At 38.6% G+C, this 25,719-nt stretch overlaps 1 protein-coding gene across 1 annotated transcript in view; it reads left to right on the top strand.

Moving 5' to 3' along the window:
• Nucleotides 1–1,355: 1,355 nt before the first annotated feature.
• The window catches only part of kcnh3 (potassium voltage-gated channel, subfamily H (eag-related), member 3), a 231,774-nt gene continuing 207,410 nt past the window's right edge, over nt 1,356–25,719 (top strand). Inside the window, exon 1 of the mRNA XM_055015551.1 lies at nt 1,356–2,266. Coding sequence (XP_054871526.1) covers nt 2,191–2,266 — 76 coding nt within the window. The 5' untranslated portion in view covers nt 1,356–2,190. The remainder of the gene's footprint in view (nt 2,267–25,719) is intronic.

Below are 25,719 nucleotides of genomic sequence, written 5' to 3'. Positions count from 1 at the left end.
TTTGGCATGCTCGTGCTTTCTGTCCAGGCTGTTGACATTTTGAAACATTAATATTGATGTTTTTGACATTTTTGTGTTTTTAATCCTCGTTTGTGAAATTTTGGTGCATTAATATTCCGTTTTCTTTATTTTGGTGCATTGATAGTCAGGGTTTTGACATATTTGTCACACTGAACTGCCATTTTTAAAAATGGTAATTCAGTCTAATTATCAGGCCACTGATGTCCACCTACTGTGTTCTGTGTATGTGCACTTTCATCTCACTGTCAGTAAAACAGGAGACGGATTCATCATCTGACCAACTCAGAATAATAATTATATCCTGGCTTTTAATGTTTTGGTGCTTAAATTCTTAGGTTTTTGATGCCTCACTCTATTAATATTGATGTTTTTGATGTTGCAGTGCATTAATATTCCAGTTTTTTGACATTTTGATGCAATAATATTTCTGGTTTTGACATTTTTGTGCTTTTAAATTCAGGTTTTTGACATTTTAGTACATCAATATTCAGGGTTTCAATGTTTTATGCATTTGTTTTTAGCCTTTTGACATTTTGGTGCATTAATTTTTAGGTTTTTGACATTTTGAGCCATTAGTATCCATATTTTTTAAGGTTATGGTCCTTTTATATGTAGGTTTTTAACATTATAATGCATTAATATTGAAATGTTTAATGGTTTGGTGCAATAAGATTCAGGTTTTTGATGTCTCAGTGCAATAATATTCAGATTTTTGATTCTTTTGTACACTTATATTCGTATTTTTGAAGTTTTGGTGCACTGATATTTGGGTTTTGAATGTTTTGTTGCATTGATACCCAGGTTTTTGACATTTTTGTGCATTTATACCCAGGTTTTTGACACTTTGCTGCATTAATATTCGGGTTTTCGATGTTTTGTGCATTGAATTTTAGGTTTTAAATGTTGTAGTGTATTAATATTTAGATTTTTGATGTTAAAGTGTCCAATATATAATATTGCAGGTTATTACACTTTAAATTACTCAGGTAAATTTATATAGTAAAGAATATTGTGGGATCTTTGACTTCCACGTGAGTCTTAACCCTTCATAGTTAAATTTATTGAATAAATTTTAAATTTCATTTCTTTGTTGGAAGCACTTTAGCTCTACTGTTTTAAATACTTTAGACTATAAATAATAGTGACTTGACTCGGTACTATAAAATATAGCCCTCAGGTCACTGATGTCTTAATATGTGAACAGGAATGAATGAGACTGTAAAGCTGTTCGACCACTAGATGGCAGAACGTGACTTTATATTGAGACATTCAGATGCGTAAAAGTCCATGTGGTGCTGAGGAGAGCCGAGAACCAGGCGGAGGAGCCGCTTCTTCTCCTCTATTGTCCTCTTATGGAGCCAAAAAAACCGCTTTAAACCAGGACACCGTTAATTCCATGTAAGTGAACGACTTTCTAAACAGAATTAAAGACACTGTGAGACGCAGAAAGGTGGACTTCTTTTCTAAATTAAAAAATAAATAAATGAAAAACACGCTGCCCTCCTTTTTACGCAAACAGCAAATACAACCTTTCCAGACAGATCCAGCAGGTTCTGGCGTCTGGTTGGATTTTTACGCAGCGCGCTCGGATCAGATGAAGGATAAAGAAAAAGGCCACCGGCTTCCAAACATCTCTTTGTTGTCTCCCACCTCCACTTTGAAACGGGGACCACGGCTTGACAGGACCTGAGAGGCGTCATGTGACTCTGCATCTGCTCTCAGTTGTGGATAAGATAACCACGCAACCGGAGAGAGAGAGAGAGAGAGAGCGGCAGAGAGAGGGCAGCGCCGAGGAGGAGCTTATAAGATCCACTGCGCGCACCGTCGGCACCAAAACTTACCGTCTATCCATCCATCCTCACCTCTCTCCGGCGCGCGCACACACGGACTCTGCGTTGGTTTTAATCTGATTTTTCCCTCCTCCTCCGTCGGAAGGTGCACAGGTGCATCCCCCACGCCGCCCCGCTCGCTCTGCGCTGAGTTGATTATGGTCACAACCCCCGCGGTGCCAAGGTGGAGCCACCGCGCGTATCTCGGATCGGTGCGCTTCTCCAGGGGCTGGGATGCGCACCGGGCACCTCTCGATTCCTGCCGAGTTTCGGGTCTGAGCCGGAGTCCAGCGCGGCCCCGGGGCGCCGCGGCAGGAGGACCCAGTCGACCCGGAGCAGGATGCCGGTGATGAGAGGGCTGCTGGCCCCGCAGAACACCTTCCTGGACACCATCGCCACCCGCTTCGATGGCACCCGTGAGTAACTAAACCACAGCTTCACCTCATGGTTCCTTCTGGCTCCTGCCACTCCTGTTCCCCACCACATCACCATCATAGAGGAGAAACACACCTGCTTTGTGAGCTTTGTGTCGTTTTTATAGGATCTTACAGGAATAAGGTGCGACTTTAAAAGTAGTCATCTGAAGTGATTTCCACGTTTTCTCAATTCTCTCAAGGAAAATTAGTTAACTTACAGCCAAATGCATCCAGAAACATGTAAATCCACTATATAGATGCATTTAAATCTATTTTCTTGTCTTTAATGCCAGCTTTGTTATCACCTCCTGTGGTAATTTTATGACTCAGGCTGCCTTCAGTGCCTTTTGTGCACCATTGTGGCGATTGTGTCACCGTATTGTGTGTTTCCACCACTTCAGTGGTTGTGTGTGGCCCAGATGAGTGAACACACAGAAATCCTGACCTCCGTCACAACACAAGCAGCTGAGGTGATGCTGCAGAGACGGAGGCCGAATGTTCAGACCATGTTTTTCTTCTTCTTCTTTTTGGCGAGGGTGTCTTGTGAACAGATGCGACGAGCAGCCCGGTTGTGTTTGGCTCCATGCTGGGTAGGTGGGCGGGTGAGAGATGCTTCTATCGTGTTTGGTCGTGTCTGCAGTGATTATTCAGGGCGACTGGAGTTTAATGTGAGCGTCTCCCAGAGCTGGAGCAGCTCTGAGCAGAGGAAGGATGGGAGAGATTAGAGATCCAGGCAGGAAAGCAGGTCGATCAGGGGCAGATTCTGATCTCAATCGAGGAGTTTACAAGCCTTCTCCTCAAACCAGCACAGAGTTGCAGCGATTCATCGATCAGTTGTCTGCTATTCAACTAATCAGCAACTGTTAAACTGTTAAACGAATTGTCAGTTTGAATCATTTTTAAGAGGGAAAAGTCACAAGCAAAGGAGCCGAACTTTCTCTGGTCTCATCACCTGTAGTGTGAATATGATCTTTGGAATTTGGATTTTTGGACCAGAAAATGTGATTTTCATGATTTTCTTCAGTGTTTTTGTGATCAGCAGTTCATTTTCAATGGAACTGCAATGATTAATTGATTAACTGTCATTGTCAATAACCAAACTTTCAATGGTGCCATCCCCTGAAGTGTGAATATGTAATAATAAATTGAATATCCGTGATTTTTGGACCAGAAAATGGGATTTTTCATGTTTTTCTTCAATGTTTTTATGATCAGCAGTTCATTTTCAATGGATCTGCAATCATTAATTGATTAACCGTCATTGTCAATAGCCAAACTTTAAATGGCGCCGCCCCCTGAAGTGTGAATATGTAATGATAAATTGATTATCCTGGATTTTTGGACCAGAAAATGTGATTTTTCATGATTTTCTTCAATGTTTTTATGATCAGCAATTTATTTTTTAAGAGCGCTACAGCAATTAATCAATTTGGTGTCAGCTATTCAACTAATCACCAACTATTCTGGTAAAAGATTTATGAGTTTGAGCCATTATTAAGAGGAAAAAAATCACAAACAAAATAACCAAACTTTTTCTGGTCTCATCACCCGAAGTGTGAATATGATCTTTGGAGTTTGGATTTTTAAACCAGAAGATGTGATTTTTCATAATTTTCTTCAATGTTTTATGATCAGGAATTTATTTTCAATACAGCTGCAACTATAAATTGATCAGCTGTCAATTATTCAACTAATGGGCAACAATTCTGATAATCGATTTATCAGTTTGAGTCATTTTTTGAGGAATAAATCAAAACCAAAATGACAAGCTACAAAATGTGATCATTTTTCAGGATTTTGTTCAATGTTTTTCATTGATCAACAATTGATCGATAGCTGTCAACTATTCAACTAATCGGCGACTATTCTGTTAATATATTTATCAGTTTGAGTCTTTTTTAAGAGAAAAATAGCGCCACCTGCTGTTGTCTAAAAGCAGGTCCCAGAACAAAAGGACTTAAAATGTATGAGTTTAGCTTAGGTGTACTTAAACATATTCTGGTTATTTAAATACAGCTTCGTTTTTGTGCATCAAACAACCAAAACATGCGAGTATACATAACTTTATGTCCACCAAATGAAAACAGGACAAATTTCCTCTCAGCAGATTTGAATTACAACATACCAGACGGTTATTGTAAAATTTTCTTCCCAGTGATGCCAAAAGAAAACTGCCTACCACACCTTTAAAGCTGATAATGGGTAAATATAATAAGTTCACATAAGTTGTTGAAGTCCTATCTTGTGGTAGCCAAAGAGGCTGCTTGTGAAACTTTGTGAAACTTTCTTGGAACCGAATAATGAAAGCTACAGTAACTTTTGCAGTTTATAGTGTAACCAGGCAGCTGTTTATAGTCAGCACATTGACTTTACTATTATATTTCAATGGTTTCCGTATTGCATTACCTGACGGTCACTCTACCTACCATAATAAACACTGAGAAACAGTTCTTACTCATCGCTCACAGTGGAGTGACATACATACTAGTCAAATTTCAGTCGAGGCCACAGTCTGTAGGACATTTAAATCGCCTCACTTTGAATGGCAAAGCGACTTGGTAGTGTCCTTGAACTCCAAGCAGGTCCTGGGTGTTTTTCACTGCAGTATACAGTCTAAACCTTTACGTAAACAGCACAACCGTGACTAGAAGTACAGAGAACTCAGAGATGTGGTCTTTGCAGTATGACACAGATAGAATGACACAAGTCAGTAAAAGGAGGATTTATCTTACAGACATGGAGAAAAAATGTGCAATCAACATGCATAGCTTTTTTAAGATGTTACCAATACTGGATTTTTTTTAAACTGAGCATTTTTACAGCCTCTACAAACTCTGATTTTCACACTAGTCTGCATGTGAACTCCACAAAGATGCTTCACCGTGCTGAATATCTTCCAACAACTTGCTCCTCTGTTCACTGTTTATGAGCCATGATGCATTTTGATCATTTTGGACGTATTTTGGATCATTTTGGACAATTTCTCAATCATTTAATACAAATTTTAAGTCATCTTGAGTCTGAATATTTCCATGCTTCAGCTTCTACAAACTTTTTTTCTCTACTCTGCTCATCAGCTGTAGAAATGTTTCACCATGCTGAATGTATCTTCCAACAACTTGCTCCTTTGTTTACTGTTGTTGAGTCATGCTGCATTTATTTAATTGATCCAGTAAGTTTTATTTTCCTCTGTCTCTCTACTTTCTCTGCTCTGCATAGGCACTTCCTGCAGTTCAGCCAAATAATCCCTAAATTTTCAGTTTTTTGCAGAATCAGATGCAAACTGTTTATTTTCGGCATGTAGAATGTTGAGATTTTGATGAAATGTTGTCGTTTCAAACATGGATTTAGTCAATTTTGCCAACTTTACTGCACACAATTGCAGCAAGGACCACTGGAAAGTTGAAAATCTTCCAACAACTCACTCCTCTGTATCCCGTTTTTGAGAAACGCTGCGTTTATTTCATTGATCCAGTATGTCTTATTTTCTTCTCATTTCCTTTTGTCGTCTCCTCTGCTGCTCTGTGGAAACACTGCCTGCAGTTCATCTAAAAACTGTGAATTTTTACTATGTGGCCCCTGGTTCACAGCTCTGTCACTAGTGGTTTCATGGTTGTGCTGACAAATGCAGAATTTTTAGTTTTTTCACAGAGTCTGGTAAGTGTCAACAATTTATTTTTCAGTGAATGTTTAAATTACACATGTAGAATAAAGTGATTTTGATGGAATATAACGAATCTAAGCTCAGATTTGGCAAATTTTTCAAACGTGTTTAGTTTGGGGAGTATCGCAAAGTTGAAAATCTGAGGATTCTTTCTGTTTTTTTTACAATTTCTGGCTTTGATAAATGTTTTTCCTCTTGGCCTGTTTAATTTGTTTCCATACTTTCACATGAACGTTGCATTGGATAAAAGCATCTGCTGAATGAAATTGTTGAATTATAGAACACTCCTCTCTGATCTGTGTAAACACTGCCTGCAGTTCAGCTGAAAACTGCCTGAATTTTTGGTCGCAGCTGAGTCGTTCATGGCTTCTCGGTTTTATTGATTAATGCCAAATTTGCAGTTTTTTAAAACAGAATATAAATAATGACAATGAGATAATTTTGAATTTTTTTGAAAATAAAACATGTAGGAATGAAATGATTTTGATGAAATATCATGGTTCGAAGCTTTTCATACACGATTAGTTTGTGGGTCATCGTAAAGTTGAAAATCTGTTCTGGCTTAGCTAAATGTTTTTGTTTCCATATTTGTCTTCCCTCTCTTCTGTGTAAACAATACCAACAGTTCAACCAAAAACTGATTTTTTTGTCTTTTTTTATATCAACAAGGGATTTTTTGGCAAATCTTCAAATGAGACATGGATGAATTAAGTGATTTTTGACGAACTATCACGACTTCAAGGTTGAATTTGGTAAAATTTTTCCAATGGAGCCACACATCGCACATGATTAGTTCAAGGACAATCAAAAAATTGACCGTCTGATGAATTTTTCTGTTTTTACAGTTATGTGGTCTGATAAATGGTGTCATTTTGGTGATATTTTGTAAAGATAACACTTATTTAAAATCTCTTGTTTGGGGTCATGTCAGTTGTTTTACAAATTCATATCATCCTGTAGGTGTTAGGGTTGCATTTTTGGTGGTTTCTTGCATTTTAAATCTAATTACACTGTGAATATTGAGCTGAAGTTTGACTGCCAAGAATTATATTGCCAATAAAACCAAACATTTGTCGGAGAAATCGCAGTTAGCGATCTTCCTCTGTGCTGTATTAACCCTCACAGTCACCTCTTGTCATGTAAAGTCTACAAATACGTCAGGTTTTAAACGCTCTCAACTGTATTATCCATAAGGAAGGTTTGCACACACGATCTGCGCACAAATCAGCACAATGTAAATGATCGTATTCTGCGGATGAGCCCTCATCATCTGAAGAAGCTATTTTTTCTCCAGAGCAGCTAAAACACAGGCTTTCCACTCGCCGAGGTGCTAATAATTACAGATTTCCAGCAGCACACGCATTGTAATTAACACGAATGGATGTCAAGAATCCATCGTGGCCCTTTCTGCTCGTTGGAGGAGGAGGACGGGGGTGAAATGAGAGGTTGTGGAGGCCAGGCGGTGGGAGCTGGTGGAAGGAGAAGGGGGAGTTTCTGTTCTGAATGTCTAAATATAAATCCATCTCAGCTCTGGCTGTGACAAAGATGCAGTTCTGTGTTTTTTTGTCTTATTTTTTTAAAACGCTGTGACATTGGCTTCCTCATTAAATCACACGCTTTGCTGAGAGTGGAGGAGAAGGCCGGCGAGGTGATGTGAATACTGCGGCGTATGTTTTTTGTGAAAGGCTTTTTTGTTGTTGTGAATCAAATGGCAATCATGATTTACTTGAAAAAAGCCTTCGTCTCTGCCAGAACAATACCTAAAAAGCACTTCATTTTCTGATTATTAGTGGCTTTGTGCGGTCGTGAAGCTGTTTGAGGCGACTCGGTGCGGAATGCCTCGGCTCGTTAAAGGTGAAATCTGGAAAATCTGACATTCTGATATTAAATTTCTCTGTAATATGAAAACATAGAAGAATTTTCAGTCGTTCTAAAATGATTGGGGTGATTTTTTGGGGCACAATGAAGAATTACTTTTTTAAAAAAGCTGTTTAGAATCTGTCATCTGGTGTAACTTTGCCAAAAGCATCCAAATTAGTTTTTTTTGTGCTTTGGCTGTCATTCAGATCCAACTTCACACTCGTCATTCAGAGCTTTGTGCTGCAGATTTAAACGGTTGAACTAATTTGTCGTGTCGCCTCGTGCAGTTTTTGGTCAACATCTTCCTTTCTGTAGTGGAAATATTTCAGTACAACAAATTTTTTTTCTCTTAATTTTGCTGTGCACATGTGGAGGCTGCATGTCAACAAACTGAGTTTTTTAATAAAGTAAAAAGAAAATAACTCGGTGTATCCACGCACCTTAGAATCTGAGAAAATATATCAGACAGACTTCTCTTGTAGATTAATAGAAAATTACAGATGTATAAGTTTTCTTTTCGTATCAAGCACCACAAAAAGGTGTAGCATGAGACGTGTTTCACTGATGAGTAGGAATTGTCCGATTATTGGGGCCGATATCTGGCATTTTCACAATTATTGGTATCCATATTTTTCCAGACCAATTGTTGATAAAATAAATGAAATTAGCCACTTTGGCTCTGATGGAACCACCTATCTCCCCTGTGGTCTAAAGCAACATTCTACACGGTCGAATTAGTTAAACATCAATAAAAATCTTTGAAAGGTACTGTTCGCAGACAGGGACAGATTAGCGCTTTTGCAGACTTTAGCATTTTTCAAAAATGAGATAGCAGATGTTGCCGAGGTTGTAATTAAAACTGCAGTCTTACACTAGCATCCATATCTTCACTGTTAAACTGAAAATGAATAAAAACTTGAACTTCTTCTGCTGAGGGAGCTTGGCTAATGCTATTATTAGGAGGTTTTCTGTGTCTCACGCTATCTGGAGTACCGTAAGATCTTGCTAAAGCCACAATAACTTCAACAATCAGTTGTGACACGCCTTTGTAGCAGAGACATGAGTGGCTAAAACTGAACAAGAAGCATAGATGTCTCCACAAATCAAGACATTAGCTGCTTTTACAGTTGGCCAAGGCTATGCTAATGGCTAGCGGCTAAGTTTGGAGACAGCCACAGATTACCCTGAAAACGTGTCTGGAAACAATATCTAATATTGCTTTAAGATTTGGGCCTTAGGGGGGTATAAAAAGGGTGGAACAGAGAAAGATTAAGAAAATAGAAGAAGAGCAAACAAAACAGTTAGCAGATATCAGCTAAACTGTTAGCGATCACACGGTAAACACGGGAGAGTATCATATCATGCACTGATGTAGTCACTTCTATTGCTAATATATTTAGATAATTAACTTGTTAATAAAGTCAGTGAATCTCTGGTATCACATGCTTTAATGGATATCTGAATATCCATTTCAGATATTGGCAATTATCAATATAGACCCTGAAAAAACATATCTGTCAATCCCTAGTGATGCAACTATTGTGCACATTACAATGCTGAAACGATGTAATGTTCAACTGTAGTAGATGCAAATCCAATACAGTTTTTGTCAAATTTAGTTAATATTGTCTCAGAGTCAGCAATCTGTCCATTTTGTGTTTTTAAAAATAAAACAAACAAAAAAACCCCAAGGGTCTGTAAATGAGAAGCAAAGAAACACAAGTATGATCTGATCAGTTTGGTGCAGATTTGAATTGCCTTTGTTGGAAAAACGGGAAGCTCGAATATTGACCTTGGTGGAGGGTGCGCTGTTTCCTTCTATTAGCCTAATAAGGTGTCTGCTCTAGGCCTGTAATGATTAATCAATACATCGATTGGTCACCTGACAGAAGATGAACCACCACCTATTTCAATAATCAATTGACTGATCGAGTTGGCTGTTAAGCAGAAATGTCAAGCACCTGCAAGTTTCAGCCTTTTCTCTGTTGTGTCCTAATAATTTCCAACAAAGTGCAATTTGAAGATGTTGTCTTTGGGTTTTAGAAAACTGATGTCCATTTTTAGCCATTTACTGACCTTTAATATTCTAAAAGGATTGAAAATTATTCATTTCTAGCCCAATGTGCTGTTAAAAGTAGTGGTTTGATCCATGAAATAGAGGTGGTTCACATTTATAAATGCCTGGGTGTCGTGTTGGATGACTCCCTCAGAAACTAGGGCAATAATTGGGTTTTTATTTTCAAAACAAATTGTGTTTTTATTTAAATGCAAAAAAGGGTCTTTTTGTCTGTGTTAAATTATAGAGATCTTTTATATTTGAATGCTTCTGCTTCTCTGAGGTTTATTACAAATTGTAAATTGTTGACACTCAACTGCATGTTATGCTCTCAAGTGGGACTGCCTGCTTTAGCCAACAGAAGGATATATATTCTTATACAAGAAAAGCACTCAGAGAGCACAGTACTCCGCTAAGGCTGCTCAGCTGTTAACTTCCGATGGCTGAAATCTTGAAAAAAATTGGTGGCAGAAATCACAGTAACATAGAATGTGGCCATTTCATATAGATGTACCCACAAAGAAAATGACCTTGCGCTGAGCACAGGTGTGTGTTTTGCATGTGTACGTTACGTACAGATACCGAATCTAAATATGTCCCAGGCGGTGGGAATTGATGGGGCTCAGAAACACCCCCACAATTTAATCATTTGTTCATTGTATCATTTCCGACGGATAAGTCCCAATAAGTCCACAGCAGTCGATTTGTAGTAGGATCGCAATCATGTGATCGTCAGCAGGCAGCTGACGTAGCATTCACTTGTTGTCATAGTTACAGTGACACCGTGACGCTATCTGGCAATGAAACAGAAATCTTTAACAAATCCGTGGATCTAGACTATAAGCTGCGTCACTGCCAAAATCTAAGCACTTGGTACTGAATACGTTCTTGTGGTCCTTCTGTCATTTCTGACCTTCCCTGAAAATTTCATCCAAATCCGTTTGTCCATTTTTTAGTAATGATGTCAACAGACAGCCAGACACTGATCATCACATAGCCTCCTTAGCGGAGTAATAAGACAATACTTGGACTACTGCCCACCTACATTTGTTCCTTAACTGCACAGAAAAGTGCTGATTTTTGCTCTCTCTGTTCACAAGATCATTTGTTGCTTTTTGTTCCATATGGCCGTACCGACCTGAGTAAAAAGGCTTTTGTTTCTTCTGCACCTTTTGCATGGATGCAGAGTTCTTTTGTATATTGCAGAAAGACTGGAAACTAACCGTTAATCTCATTGAGCGCTTTTAAATCTAAACTGTGAGTTGTTGAGGACAACTCCACAACATGCACTTGTTTATGATAATTTTCTTGTATTTTTATTTGCTTTTTGCTGGTGTTTTAATTGTTTTGACTGTGTCAATTTGTAACCGTGTTTTTGTATTTGCTGCTGCCTATCTTGGCCAAGACTCCCTTGAAAAAGAGATTCTTAATATCAATGGGTTTTCTCCTGGTTAAATAATGAAATAATAAATCACCATCAGTGTCTTTAAAAAAAAAAATCAGATGTGGAAGTGGTGCCGCTTCACTGTAGAGTAAAATAACAGCAAGGATTTCCATCTTATAGGTCGATTCTGTGCATTTAAAGCTGAGGTTGTGCTGCTGAGGCTCTGATCCACTGACTGAAGGCATCAGTATGCAGAAAACTAACAGTTAAAGAAGCATTGAGGTCACAGTTGAGATTCATTTCCGCCTTGATCATGTAAGACGCGACATATGGATTCATATACCTTAATATAGGCTTGACGTGCTCCATCACATTAGACATCACAGCTTCTGAATCACACACTGAGGAAGGTTAGTATTTATAGACCAACACCTCCCAGAGCAGCATGACAGAAAGAACATATACGCTCAAGAAAAAATTGTCAAATGACTAAGCTTGACTGTGAATTTATTTCTTTCCACCGCGTCCTCGGTGGCTTCATGCCGAGTTCTCATTAAAATTTGTTAATATGTAGAGGTGGAGGAGAGCGGCCGGCGACAGCATGGAAACACTGAGTCCTCGCTGCAAACCCTCATGCTTAATTCAATCATTGCTCGCTGCTGCGCTCACTTGAAACGGCAGCAGCTGTGTGGGACTACATGAGTCAATTGGTCCTATTAATTGAGTGGGTCTTGGCTCGGGTCTAATCAGGTTATAGCCTGAGCCCTCCTCGTCACATGACCTGACCGGTCACCACCGATCAGCTACCACCATGTCACCTCTCTCAGGCTGAATTTTAATCCAAACGGATACTTATAAAGCTGTACAACCAAAGAAAATGAAGCTGTTTTCGATTTTCATCTAGTTGAAGTAAAAAAAGATGCACATTATCTGTAGAAGAACCAAATGTTTATCACTACCTGTAGCCTTACTCACTTAAATGAACTCAATCAACTTAATAATGTGACATTTGCAGCATTTTAAATCATTTCCATCGCTACAAAAGTAACTTCATATTGAAGAATAGGAGACTTGAAAGTGGCATTTGAGACCATGAACTCATCAGGAAAATGTGTACAGAGGTAGCAGATCAACTGAGAAGTAGTTTCATTCTCTCATAGACCTCTATGCAATCAACCAGAGGAGTCGCCCCCTGCTGGCTGTTAGAGAATTGAGGCTTCACTTTTTTAGAGCAAGAGGCTACTTTAATATTTTTTTTTAAAGTTATTTTTTTGGCCTTCTTACAGCTTCATTTGATAGGTGCAGTGGAGACGGACAGGAAAGGAGGGAGAAGAGTAGGGGGAAGACATGTAGCAAAGGGCCGTGAGCGGGACTCGAACTCGGGTCGCCTTTTTTTTTTTTACACGCTTTTTAATTTTGTGCAACACAGTTCTTATCTAGTTATTAGATTTATTTTCAAATCATGAAAAAATGGATTGAAATTGCAAAATCATTTCATTTTAAATCGATTGAACCCTTTTTAAAATCCTAATTGATAAAATAAGTGTTTTAAAACTCCAGATGTGGCTTTAGAGGTGCTTGCTTAGAAACATAATCAAGATTTATCGTCTGTTATCCTGTAAATGAGACCATAGTTTACAAAATTAACTTCATTTTGTATAAAAAGGAAGTTTGAAACAAGCAACTGAGGCGTTTCATTTTCTCCTTGACTCACTATACAATCAAGCAGAGGAGTCATCCCCTGCTGGCCGATAGAAAGAATGCAGGTCACTTTTTAGAATCAAAAGCTATTTTCATCTTTTTAAAATACCTTTATATATATATATATATATATATATATATATATATATATATATATATATATATATATATATATATATATATATATATATATATATATATATATATATATATATATTTTCTTTTTTTTTTTTTTTTAATTAATTTATTAATTAATTTATTTTTTTAAATGCTTTTCATGTTGCTGCATCGCTGCTGTCATGTAACATTGTCATATTTATTTCGTGCCTGTTTGACATATCAAGTTATGAAATTTGGATTGAAATGGCAAAATCTGAAAAGAAACTTACTCAAATTCACCTAAAAAGCTTTAATTCTCACTTGACTTGGTTTCTGGATCCTTTGAAAAAGATTTAGTGTGCTTCGTGGCAGATGCAACCTCCTTTTCACAATAAGTTCTGACATAGAAAACATTGCTTTTTTTGTCTCTGAACAGCGTCAAACATGGCCGACACCAGCTGACATGGAAGAATAATTACAACTTTCCTGATTGAAAACAATTTTCTGAAGACTTCTCGACATTTTTCTCTGATAGATGACACAAAGTTTATTTGATTCTTCCTCTTCTGCAAGATTTCTGGTCCATTTTTTGGCGGCCATGTGATCTACAACACCTTATTGAGTTGTACATCAATACAAAAACCATAGTCGTTTCAGCATATTAAGTCATTTGAAAGGATGAGAACAGAATAGTAGCAGATCAGCTGCACTTATCTGTATGATTTCTATCAGCTTGTGGTCCCTGCAGAAGAACTTGTGTTGAATAATTAATAGATTTCAAATTTAAATGACAAATTATGACAATATTTTTATCAAATGGCTGCCGTTTATGTACAGCAGCACCACTGACTCTGGGTTTAAACTGTCGTGTGAATTATTTTACAAAGAGATGTAGCAACGTTTTTTAGCCTCTGGCCTGATCTGAGTTATTTAATATTTAAAATCTGCTGATATTGAGTCCCAGTCTGACACCATTTTCCTGAGTATCGCACACTTCAGCTACATTAAAGTTATTAAAACCAAAGCTCTGCAATGTTTTATTTTAAAAAAAGGGCATTTGTACAACCAAGCTAATAATGGAATGAAGTTCTAGCAGAGCCGCAAAGGGGTTCAAGGTTGTTGTCTTCTTTGAAACCCTTTCTTTGGACAGTTATATGTGTACTTTCCTTCATGATTTTAACATTTCTTTTATTTGAACTGATTGATTATAGGCACTTTTTTTTTGATATTATGGCTTGTACAGTTGTAGATCCACAAGTGGGATGTTTGCCATCTTCCATTATTTTCTCCTGCTGCCAAAAGATAATGTTTAAGTCGTGGAAAGTAACACCAGAGAGAATTTAGTTGGAGCAGGGATGGTTTGTTTTGTGTGACATTTAGCTGCATTTTTTTTCCTAAAACAGACCACAAGTTGTAAAAGGAAATTGTCAAATTTTACTTGTTGCGATGCCAGATCTCCTTTTTCCCAGAACACGAACAAATCTGCTGTTAAAGTGACTCCTCCATCAGTTCGGTCCTGAGGCTGCCAGTTTGGTGAAAAGGTCAGGGATTTATTAGGAATCGATTCCAAATCAATGGAAAGGTTATCTGGATTGCAGGGCTTCGCTATCAAACGACAACAAAAAGCTCCGTGGGTTTCATGCAGAAGACGAAGCATCGCACCGACTCTTATTTTAAAGATCGTTGGCCTCCATCTTCTGTCTTATCTCACTTAATACTCAGAGTGCCGCAGAGCCCATTTGCTCCAGTCACACTCTGTTATATTACACTCGGTCTCTCCCCAACAGCTAAGTGTCACATTATCTGACAGGCTTCTCTTCTCCAACCCCTCATCCCTCACTTCTGTTCCCCCCTGCAGTCCTTCATTAGTCGCCTCCCTCCCTCTCCTCCTGTGTTTTCCACATCATTTTGTCTTTGTGCATATGCGAAAGTGAAAAAATAGTGCGTCTGCGGGCTGCATCCAGGAGGACTGTCGCCCACTTTAGTCTGTGTTTGTGTATCTGTTGCCGGCAGGATGTTTGACAGCACAGATTAGTGGTGAAGCATCGTGGTGTCTCAGGTGTGTGCTTTCCCCAGCGGCGCTTTGTGCCCAAACCCCCTCGGCAGGCAGGAACAGATGTAATAATTGGCCTTATAATGGCTGGGCTCGGTGCTCTCACTGGATGGTATTAGAGAGATGCACTCGTTATATTTAACACCAAATTAAAAGGCTGTGGTCTAGAGCCATGGCAGCAGCTCTGAGAGGGAGTGTTTGGGCACAGCGGTGAATTAAGCTAAACGGAGACGTCAGTGTATAAAGGATGGATGTAGTGAGCGTGATGCCACCTGTTGGTTTGTTCCTTTTGATGCCTTGACTTTGAAATTTCCAGGTTGTTATTGACACCAGACATGACTTTAGACATGCTTGTTTTGAAACATTCTCTGCTTTTTCATTTATTTTCCTCTAAATGTGACCATAATTTACAAAATGAGCATCATTCTCTACAGAAAGAGACATAAAACTAGCGATTGAGACCATAAACTCATTAGGAAAATGTTTACTGAAGCAGCAAAGTAACTGACAAGTAGAATCATTTTCTCATTGACTTCTATATAAACAAATAGAGGAGTCGCCCCCAGCTGGCTGTTAGGAAGAATGCAGGTCACTTTTCAGACTCAGAGGCTACATTCATCTTTTTATATAAATCTTTTTATATGCCTTTTCTCATCTAGTGATATTTATTTTGTGCCCTTTTGAAGTGTTTTAGTATTTGAACAATTGTTTTTATATACTAAAATGATAAAATAGGTTTTTGACACCAGATGTGGCTTTAGAGTGGCCTACTCAGAAACATAACTAAGTTTTGTCATCTATTATCCTGCAAATGTGACCATAATTCCCAAAAGGAACATAATTCTGTGTATTAGGAGGCTTTAAACTAGCAATTAAGACAAGACCATAAACTCATCATAACTTCATTTATTGATGCAACAAATCCACTGACAAGTAGAATCATTTTCTCAATGACTTCTATACAATCAGCCAAAAGAGTCGCCCTCTGCTGGCTGTTAGAAAGAATGCAGGCTTAGGACTTCACTTTTTAGACCTGAAGGCATTTTTTTTAAATAAATTTTTGAAATTCAAGGCTTTCATGCTTTTAATCTTGGTGTATCACAGCTCTCGTCTGATGTTTTATTTCTTTTAGGCCCTTTTTAAGTATCAGATCATTACAAAATGAATCCAATTGGCAAAATATGAAAAGAAAGTTACCCAAATTTGCCAAAACATCTTTATGCTCACTTGAATTGTTTTTTGACTCCTTTTAAAAAGAGTTACTATGCTTCATTAGAGATGAAGCCCATGAATTATTACAGCCATGTAGTCTGCAGTGCCACCTTCTGATCACAAAACACAACAGCAAATATAGAATTAATGTAATTTATATGTGTAGGTGTTTTAGTTCGAAAATTTTGTCATTTATTCGATCACATTTAATTCTGTACAAAACTTTGCTTTGGTTTCATGTTTGTTGAGGCAGATTTTGAATTTTTCAGTGTCATTATCATATCTAGTGTTTCCTCTCAGTTACATTCATGTAGCCTTCGTGGGTTATCGGCTGTGTTTGTGTTTTAAGTCATGCTAACTGACCTTTAACTGATAGAGTGTTTAGAGTGACAAAGACTTTAAATCAGTGAAACAATGCACTGCTAATGCATCCACATGCATCCTAAAACCTGAATCAAGCTGCTTTCCTGCATCCTAAACGTAAATGTTGTTAATTTTGTAGTTTTGCAGCATTTTAATTGGAATTTTAAAGTTGAGATGCATATGTGAATTCAAATTTTTACATCAAAGTACACATTAATCCACCAAATTCATTAACTTTTTTAAAAATTTCATGATCATCGATCCATAGTTGTTGAGACTGACCGACACCAAACATGCTGCACGATTAGCAGGAGAGCTATAAAAAACTCAAAGTAGATTTTAATCAAAGAAAAAGGCACCGGGAGGATAAATATTTCAATCTGTGATCTAATTTGACTGTTTTCACACTAATGTTTGAACAAAACTGACTTGTTATTTAGTGCCAAACCTCTCTCACAGAGCGTTGCAAAGACCTGCTGCTTATTCAAACACCATTAAGGGAATCATAACTGAATAGACATGGAATGGCAAATATTTCACACAACTATATGAATGAATGTTGTACAAGAGTCAAATTATCTCAATGAAAACCTGCCATTTTGGTAACTTTTGTGAAATATTTTTACTATTTCTGATTATGAGTAGGATGTCTTATTGTAATGGATCTGAAAACTTCCTGAAAAATGTCAGATTTAAATGAGCACAGTATAACAAGGGCCTACCTTGTACAGATGATGTGTTATTTTGCTGGAGGTGAGTGAATGAGGCAAATAACCAGTGTCCACTTATGTAAATAAAGCTCCACTGATGGCTCTAATAGCTGACTGGTTTTCCTTTTTATTTCTTTAATAACAAAATGCATGAAAACGGATTATTTCACCTGTAAAAGACTCGATGTGAGTCAACGTTGCCCAATATGGCATCATCATTCATGGGAATCAAAGAAGAGATGATTGAAAAAAAAGTGAATTACTCCAGCAGATATTGTCACCTAATGCAGTGTGATTGTGTTTGTAGTGAAGCTCAGCCTGCTTCTCGTTATCGCCGCTGAAAAAGGCCTCGAGTGGAAGCAAAGGGGCGAGATATCAGAGGGGAATGGATTTTTTTAGAGGGAGAGGAAGAAGGGGGGATCAATTGGGAATGAAAGGGTGAGTTAATGTGTCAAGGTGGCAGATATGATCAAAAAATGCAAAACCGGAAGAAAATAGAGAGGAAGGGTGAAGGTGAGCAGATCTGGGTTTAACTCCGAGCGGTATCGAGTGTTTTTTTTTGTTCGTTTTTCTTCACTGTGGGCTCATTTTTCACTGCAATATAAAATCCTGCACCTCTGTGGAAATGGAACAACCATGAGTAGAAGGAAAAAAGATCTCTTTCTTTTTTCCTTTTCTTTATTGTATTATAGCACCATTTGAAGTTACAAAGTGCTTTACAGTTAAACAAATTTGAAATTCTGCAAAAAAAATTAAATAAATGAGAAACAAACATGTGATGTAAACAAGATGAAATAGTTAAGTCGTTTTTTCACATCTAAGAACCTTCCGAGAAATAAAGATGGAGACTGCCGTTACAAAAATCACCTAACAAATTTAGATAGTTGCTTTAAGACCCTATAGTGTTATTTATTGTGTGAATTTTACCTGAATAATTTACATATAGGGGATAAAAACATAGAAAAATTACATAAAATACTATAGGTGGCATACAAATACCATTATTATGATTATGGTAGCTTTTTGTGCATGTAAGAGGTTTGCAGACTTACAAAGGGAGTTTTTCTCTCCTACAAAAAACTTGTTACATATCTGTGTCACCTTGTAATTAATTTGCATAACTCCTGTCTAGTAGCTTCCTTGCAGTCTGACTATATTTCCTCACTAGAGCTGCTTCTTTTAAAGCTCCATCCCTGTATTTAAAGATCTGAGATTATCAACCAACTTTACCTGCTTGTGGTCGGTCCTGTTGACCGATCAGAGCAGGCTGGGCGAACCTTAAAGACAGGACAGGAAGAAGAAGACCTAAAAATGTGTTTTTCTGAGGTTAGAGCATGCAAACGTATTCTACTAGACCCCAAAAATAGAGTAACACGCCTGTAAATGTGCAGAATCTGGACTCTTTGAAGGAGAACATTGATTTAGTCGAGCTCTTCAGGCAGAAAGTCCTCTTCACCCTCAGTGATCTTTACAGTGTTCAGCATGAAAGGAGTCGTGCTGGAAGCCGTGTTGGTTTTACTCTCTGTTCTCTACAGCTGCTGACCTCTGACATGGTAGCATGGACTCCTTCAGCAGCTTTATATCGCTTCATTCTGCAGGAAGACTCTTGAACAAACTCCCAGCTGTAGGACTTCCACTCTTACCTCGAGACGCTGCCTCCTCTGGTCGTTGTGTTGCCTGTAATCGGGGAGGAGAGTTAATGAAACTATCAATTAGTTCGGCTCTCGAGCGCATTTATCATCTAAAGAGCTCTCGGTAAAGCGAGCGCGGCTTCATTGAGAGCTCACTTCATTATTTCTGAATTTAACAGTCTCCTTTTTGCACTTAGGCTGAGCCCTCAGACAGATTATGAAGTTGATAATGAATGAGGAGAGAACTCTGCTCTCTCGCTGAATTAGCCTTTAACAGATGGATTGTTTACGCTGCTCAGATGTGGGAAAGTCTCCAGTCATAAGGAGCCTGTAGAGCTTGTTTTCTCAGAAACCTGCTGAAACACACCTGCGTCTGCTCGTCCTAAATCTCCCACCATCTTTTTGGCTGCAGTAGGCTGAAAGCCGTGGGTGAGCTTCAGTCGATATCTACCCAAACACTCATATATTATTTAAACGGCTGTCTGTTTTAAAGGATCAATATGGATGCTTTCAGCACCCACCAGCTAACAGAGCAGTGGGCTGTGGGTAAAACCATGACGCAGTGATATTTGGAGGCAGCTTATCGTTTCACTTATATTTTTTTGTGCAAATGTTCAGAACAGAATAAAATGTTTCAGCAGTTGTTAAGAAAAGCTACAGTTCTTCTACACTTAAGTCAAGTTTAATCCAACTTTCTGTTTGTCTTAGAAGATGCTGCTTGAAAATATAAACCCCTAAATGAATGCAAGACTGTAAAATCGTAAAATAAAGATTTTCGTTCATGTTTTGCCAAATTTTGGAAAATTTATTTGACAGATGGGAACGTGGAAAATGAAAACAGGTTTAATCCACTAAATAATTCTTGTTTTTCAAAATTTAAAGACCCTGTCTGGTTAAAACTAGAAATAAGAACAAACTTTATTAATTATTTTGCCAGATATGAGTCAGAAAACATAATGCATACATAATGTGAGAAATGCTAATACAAAAGCAATAACATGTAATTATGATACATTACTAAAAATACAATCAAGTAAGCTGAAGTAGTATCAGACAGGATGATGAAATATTGCACCTACAAAAATGAAAAACTGCACATTATCCTCAGTTTTTCTGTTTTTATTTATTTTTTGCTCCTCATCTGATCAGAATCAGTTAATAACAAGAAAACTCAGAGAGCGCAGTACTACTCCAAGACTGTTCATTCCTCAATTTGTGCATTCAGAAATCACAGCAACATCTGATAGAATCTGGACGTTTAATATAGATCGACCCACAAACTAACTAAATAAAAAAAACACCTTGCATGAGCACAGTCATGTGCTGTGCATGCGTATGTTATGTACAGATGCCGAATTGTGTGACAGAAATATGTTGCTGGTCGAGTGACTTGATGCAGATAACTGGCATAGCTTTCACTTGTTGTCATGGTTACAGTGGCGCCGTGTCACCCGCTATATCTCGCAATGGAAAATTCTTAACAAATCCATGAATCCAGACTATAAGCTGCATCACTGTCAAAATCTAATGAGGTGGTCCCTGTGTCATTTTTGACCTTCCCTGAAAATTTCATCCAAATCCGTCCATTTTTGAGAAATGTTGCACACGGACAGACGGATTCACTGATTCACAGACAAATGTACACCGATCGTCACATAACTCCGCTGCGTTCCTTGGCGAAGTAATTAGTTTCAGCCAATGCAATTTTAATGGATAATACATACTTCAATTATTGGAGGTTTACTATAGTCTAATATTGTAGCGACCAGAGGAGAAAGCAGAGAGCATTGTGGGAGTTTAGCTAGTAAAGGGGCACCAAGACAGAGTCCTCTCTTAGGCGTAATGACCTCTGACCAATGCACAAGTGTTAAACTGTGCTGGGATCAACCAAATCAAAATTCTTCTATCTCAGTTAGGGCTGGACCCCCATGCCCCCACATTCTTAGTTAAACCAAGTTTTTGGATTGTTAACATGTCCCTATGGTTTTATTTTTTATGCCAGAAGACATACCTTGAGTGGAATAAGTGGTCATAGCTGAATATTTCCATAGATTCAGACTTTCATATGTAGCAAACTGAAGGAAGCAATTCTGGACCCTCATAGGTCTGCACATTCTAGATGAGCCAACAGTGTAGACATGCATCCAAGACATTTTATAGTAAAAAGGATTATTTTTAATGGAAAAAAGTTGAATTCTTATACTTGGAGATGAGTTTTTTAGGGTTCAATCAATGCCAGGAGAAGAACTTCAAACATTTTCAGTGCACTATACTGAACATCTGAAGGTTTGAAGTTGCTTCTTTGCTTTTCCAGTCGTATAATTTCCATCAGTGGAGAAAATAAAGTGCCTGCTGCAAATTTTCCAGGCTGATTATTAGTATTTAAGGGTGCGGGACTGGTATACTTTTGGAGTGAAAAATGAAAATCTAATCAAAAACTGCAACACAAACTTTGATAAAATGACTATTTATTTATGTTCTTACATATGTTTGATTAAAGGAAATGTTATTTATCCTAGAGTGTTGATTGAAGTTGTACACTTTAATTTGAATGTATTTTGGCCTGAATAGGTTAAAAAAATCATTACAGATAATTGAAAAAGTAGTGAATACTGGATTTAGCAGTGAGTCGACCCTTGATTTTTAAATACTTAAGAGTGCAAGGAAACACTTCTGTTCAGTTCCATCTGATGCTCTCTGCAACTCAGAATCCACTCTAAAGATGATTTTAATGATTTTTCTGTGCTGAAAATCACCTGTCCGTCTCCTGTCAGCTCTGCAGCTTTACCTTCCTGTACCGGTGGCTGCGAAAAAAGCACAACATAAATGTTCAAATGACTGACAGCACCTATCAAAGACCAAAACAGAGAGAGGCTGTGATGGCACATAACACTTGGGCTGCCGATGAAAAGGCCTTTTATACCAGCTGAGTATCCAGTCGCTGCTGTGGGGCTCTTAGAAATGAGAAAACAAGTGTCAAAATGTCAAGCTGAATTTAGTCAGGTTTTGTGTTCAGATGCTTCCTATAGAACAGCAGACCTGTGTTCAACCCTTCAGCTTTGTCTGAAGTATAATAGGAGCAATTTTTAGACTTGAGTTTCATTCAAAATGTTGCTTTTTCTGTATGCTTTGGCATCTTAGAGAAGTGAGAACTAAAAGGCAAACTAGAGTTTAGGTCGCTGAAAACTGAGCTTTTGGAAAACGTCTTCCAGGTTAAAGATTTTCTGAAACTGTCGGCAGAGGTTTAATCTTGCGGTGTCGGAAGTCATGTTTCCAACTTGTATTATTGTGTACAATTTCAAGTATCGCATCAGAAAGGAGCTCAGTTGAGGTTTTTTTTTTCTTTTTACTTTTTCTAAAAAGAGTCAATGAGCTTAATTTGCGATAGAAACATCAACATCTCACTCATATTTGACTAATCAGCTGTTTGTATATGAAGGTATATTTACAGATTTCCTGATTCAGAACAATTCTCTCCATTTTCCTCTCATAGATGGCCAAAGTTTTGTTTCTTTTTCTTTACCAAGTCTTTTTTTTAGCTGTGTTTTGACTTTTTCTACTCTGTTTATTACACCCACATAACATATAGTGCAACTTTTAGGGATTGGAAACAAACCTAATTTACATTGTTTTAAAAAAAAAAAAAAAACGTTTTAAATTTTTTTGCAACATTTCCAAAGTTTGCTTCAAATTCACTTGACCTGTCTGTCCGTGGTTGGGACTTATTGCGCAATAAATGTCAGGATGAAGAAAGCATGATACATCATCGGAGCACCATGAACGTATTAAATATACTGTTAATTGCCTCTCTGGGTTGAGCACAGATGAGCTGGGAAGTAAATTGGGCTGGAAACAAGGTGGTTGATGAGGAAATAACAAATAAGGAGAGCAACAGTGAGAACTGAGCGGTGTTTCTATTGCAGAAAGTCAAAGTGATGAAGCCAAAAGCGATAGAGCTGCAGTAAAATGTTCAAATAGGAAGCAGGTAAATCAGAGCTTTAACCCTGCCTCGTAAATGTTTCTCTTTTTGTTTCAGCTCAATTATGTGCACCAGCTTTACTAATAGTCAAATGCACGAGCTTTGCAGAGGAGCATTAAACACACATCCATGTGCTTTTATAAATAAATTAAATTATATATCCGACCTTCCTGCTTCTTCTCGAGCCTCAAAGCTGCAATGCAGAAGCGAAAGCATCCCGACTGTACACAAGTTTCCTTCCCCACCTCCAGCTATGCAAACTTCTAAACCATATGGCAAACAGTAAGCTGTGCCTCGGAGTATCGGAGGCAAATCCCTCCATCCGGTACATGCTGTATAAGCCTGGCAGCCCTAAAGCCCCCATCCATACTGTAATTACTTCATTTCCAGACATTTACATTCGTATGAGGCGAGTGGAGCTGGAGGAGACGCTGCTTTGAACTGGATGCCAAACGCTGTGCGATGGATGAGTCACCGCGACACCTACCTGCACGGATCTGGGGCGGGTGTTCATGTTTGGACCTGAAACTGGAGCATAGAGTTAAAACAGCAAGTACTGCAGCTATGTAGCATAAAACAGAGACACCCAGACATCCTCTACAGACACAGAGAACATTTTGTCTCTGGAAATACTCGGGGTTGGTGTCGGTGTCAGCTCCTGTTCTTTGGTGTGTTTGCCTTAATGTGTGTTCACAGATATCTGAGGAACATACTATGTCAGAGTTGGATGTACAGAAGTCAGCAGATGGAACATGATGTTCCTAAAGGACATCATCGTGTGTCTTGGACCTGAAGAAAACAGAAAAAAAGAAGAAAGAACTGCCCTGCAAGCAAACATACAGTACAGCACACATATGGTGACACAGCCCTCCTATAGCCAGAGGATGTTATTCTGTCATTAATGCAAATGAATGCATAAGCAAGGACGAGAAGACGACGCAAAGTCATGAGGAGGTCTGAAAAGTTAGAAAGGGGAATGTTTGGAAGGATCAGAGGGATGGACCTGTATTGATGAAAAGGCAAATCACTGTTCTACATCTGATTCTTAGTCATTATTATTCATCAAAGGATTTGAACGGCTGCATGTTGAGAGATGAAGAAACACTGATACGCTGATAAATCTTCCCCCAATGGCAGAAAAAGTCAGTGTTGTCGTCACTAGTGATAGGTGCAGATCTCAAAAACATATTTTTGAGTTTGAAGCTTACGATGCATGATGAAAAAGTTCCCCGACTGCATAGGATTTTGTGACCACTATCAGGTGCACGTTTGACTTTTTACAGGGAGCAAACATCTTTTTCAGAAACTGGATAGTTAGACCTTCATGTGGCAGATCATCATGATGACCAGAGCAGGGTTTGCGGCTTCCATCAAAAGAAGAAACAGCAGATTTCACAGTTGAAGGAGCAGTTGTTTTGAACATTCACCTGGTCGTCCGCCATGATTTCATCACTTAGAGTTGAACTGTCAGTGCAGACTTCGATTGTCATGCGCTGAGGCGTCTGAAGAAGAACATTTAGTGCAAATTAGAAACGTTACACCATAGCAACCGTTGCTGTCCACCACCCTACTCACCTGATTTGCTTCCCTGCGACTTTCTTTTTTTTTTTTCCAAAATTATTTTGAAAATGTAGAGGTACCATTTGGACACAGTTTAGGATGTTCAGTGAAGATGGTGCTTGACATGTTTACAGAACAGGGACATCCAGGGAGTGTTACAAGTGTTGCAGGAGCACTGGGAGCAGAGTATCACTGCACAAGGAGACTACTTTTAAATCCGGCTTAATTTTTAGTTTTTATAGTGGCAGTCTTGGAACTTTTTGATTCTTCCTTGTTTGTTGACATCATTTGCTATCAACATGCCTCTACAGATGTGGCTCAATTTGTTGGTCCAGAGTGAAATACACTATATTGCCAAAAGTATTCGCTCACCCATCCAAATAATCAGAATCAGATGTTCCAATCCCTTCCAATCACAGGTGTATAAAATCAAGCACCTAGGCTGCAGACTGCTTTTACAAACATTTGTGAAAGAATGAGTCGCTCTCAGGAGCTCAGTGAATTCCAGCGTGGAACTGTGATAGGATGCCACCTGTGCAACAAATCCAGTCATGACATTTCCTTGCTCATAAATATTCCACAGTCAACTGTCAGCTGTATTATAAGAAAGTGGAAGTGTGTGGGAACAACAGCAACTCAGCCACCAAGTGGTAGGCCACGTAAACTGACGGAGCGGGGTCAGCGGATGCTGAGGAGCATAGTGCCAAGAGGTCACCAACTTTCTGCAGAGTCAATCACTACACACCTTCAAACTTCATGTGGCCTTCAGATTAGCTCCAGAACAGTGCTTCAGCAGAGAGCTTCATGGAATGGGTTTCCATGGCCGAGCAGCTGCATCCAAGCCATACATCACCAAGTGCAATGCAAAGCGTCGGATGCAGTGGTGTAAAGCACGCCACCACTGGACTCTGGAGCAGTGGAGATACCTTCTCTGGAGTGACCAATCATTCTTCTCCATCTGGCAATCTGATGGATGAGTCTGGGTTTGGTGGTTACCAGGAGAACGATACTTGTTGGACTGCATTGTGCCAAGTGTAAAGTTTGGTGGAGGGGGGATTATGGTGTGGGGTTGTTTTTCAGGAGCTGGGCTTGGCCCCTTAGTTCCAGTGAAAGGATGAATGCTTCAACATACCAAGACATTTTGGACAATTCCATGCTTCCAACTTTGTGGGAACAGTTTG

This window comes from Amphiprion ocellaris, chromosome 11 (genome assembly GCF_022539595.1).
Source record: "Amphiprion ocellaris isolate individual 3 ecotype Okinawa chromosome 11, ASM2253959v1, whole genome shotgun sequence".
NCBI classification, from domain to species: Eukaryota; Metazoa; Chordata; class Actinopteri; family Pomacentridae; genus Amphiprion; species Amphiprion ocellaris.
The sequence above is the reverse complement of the archived record's forward strand: the minus strand, read 5'-3'. Positions and strand labels throughout refer to the sequence as shown.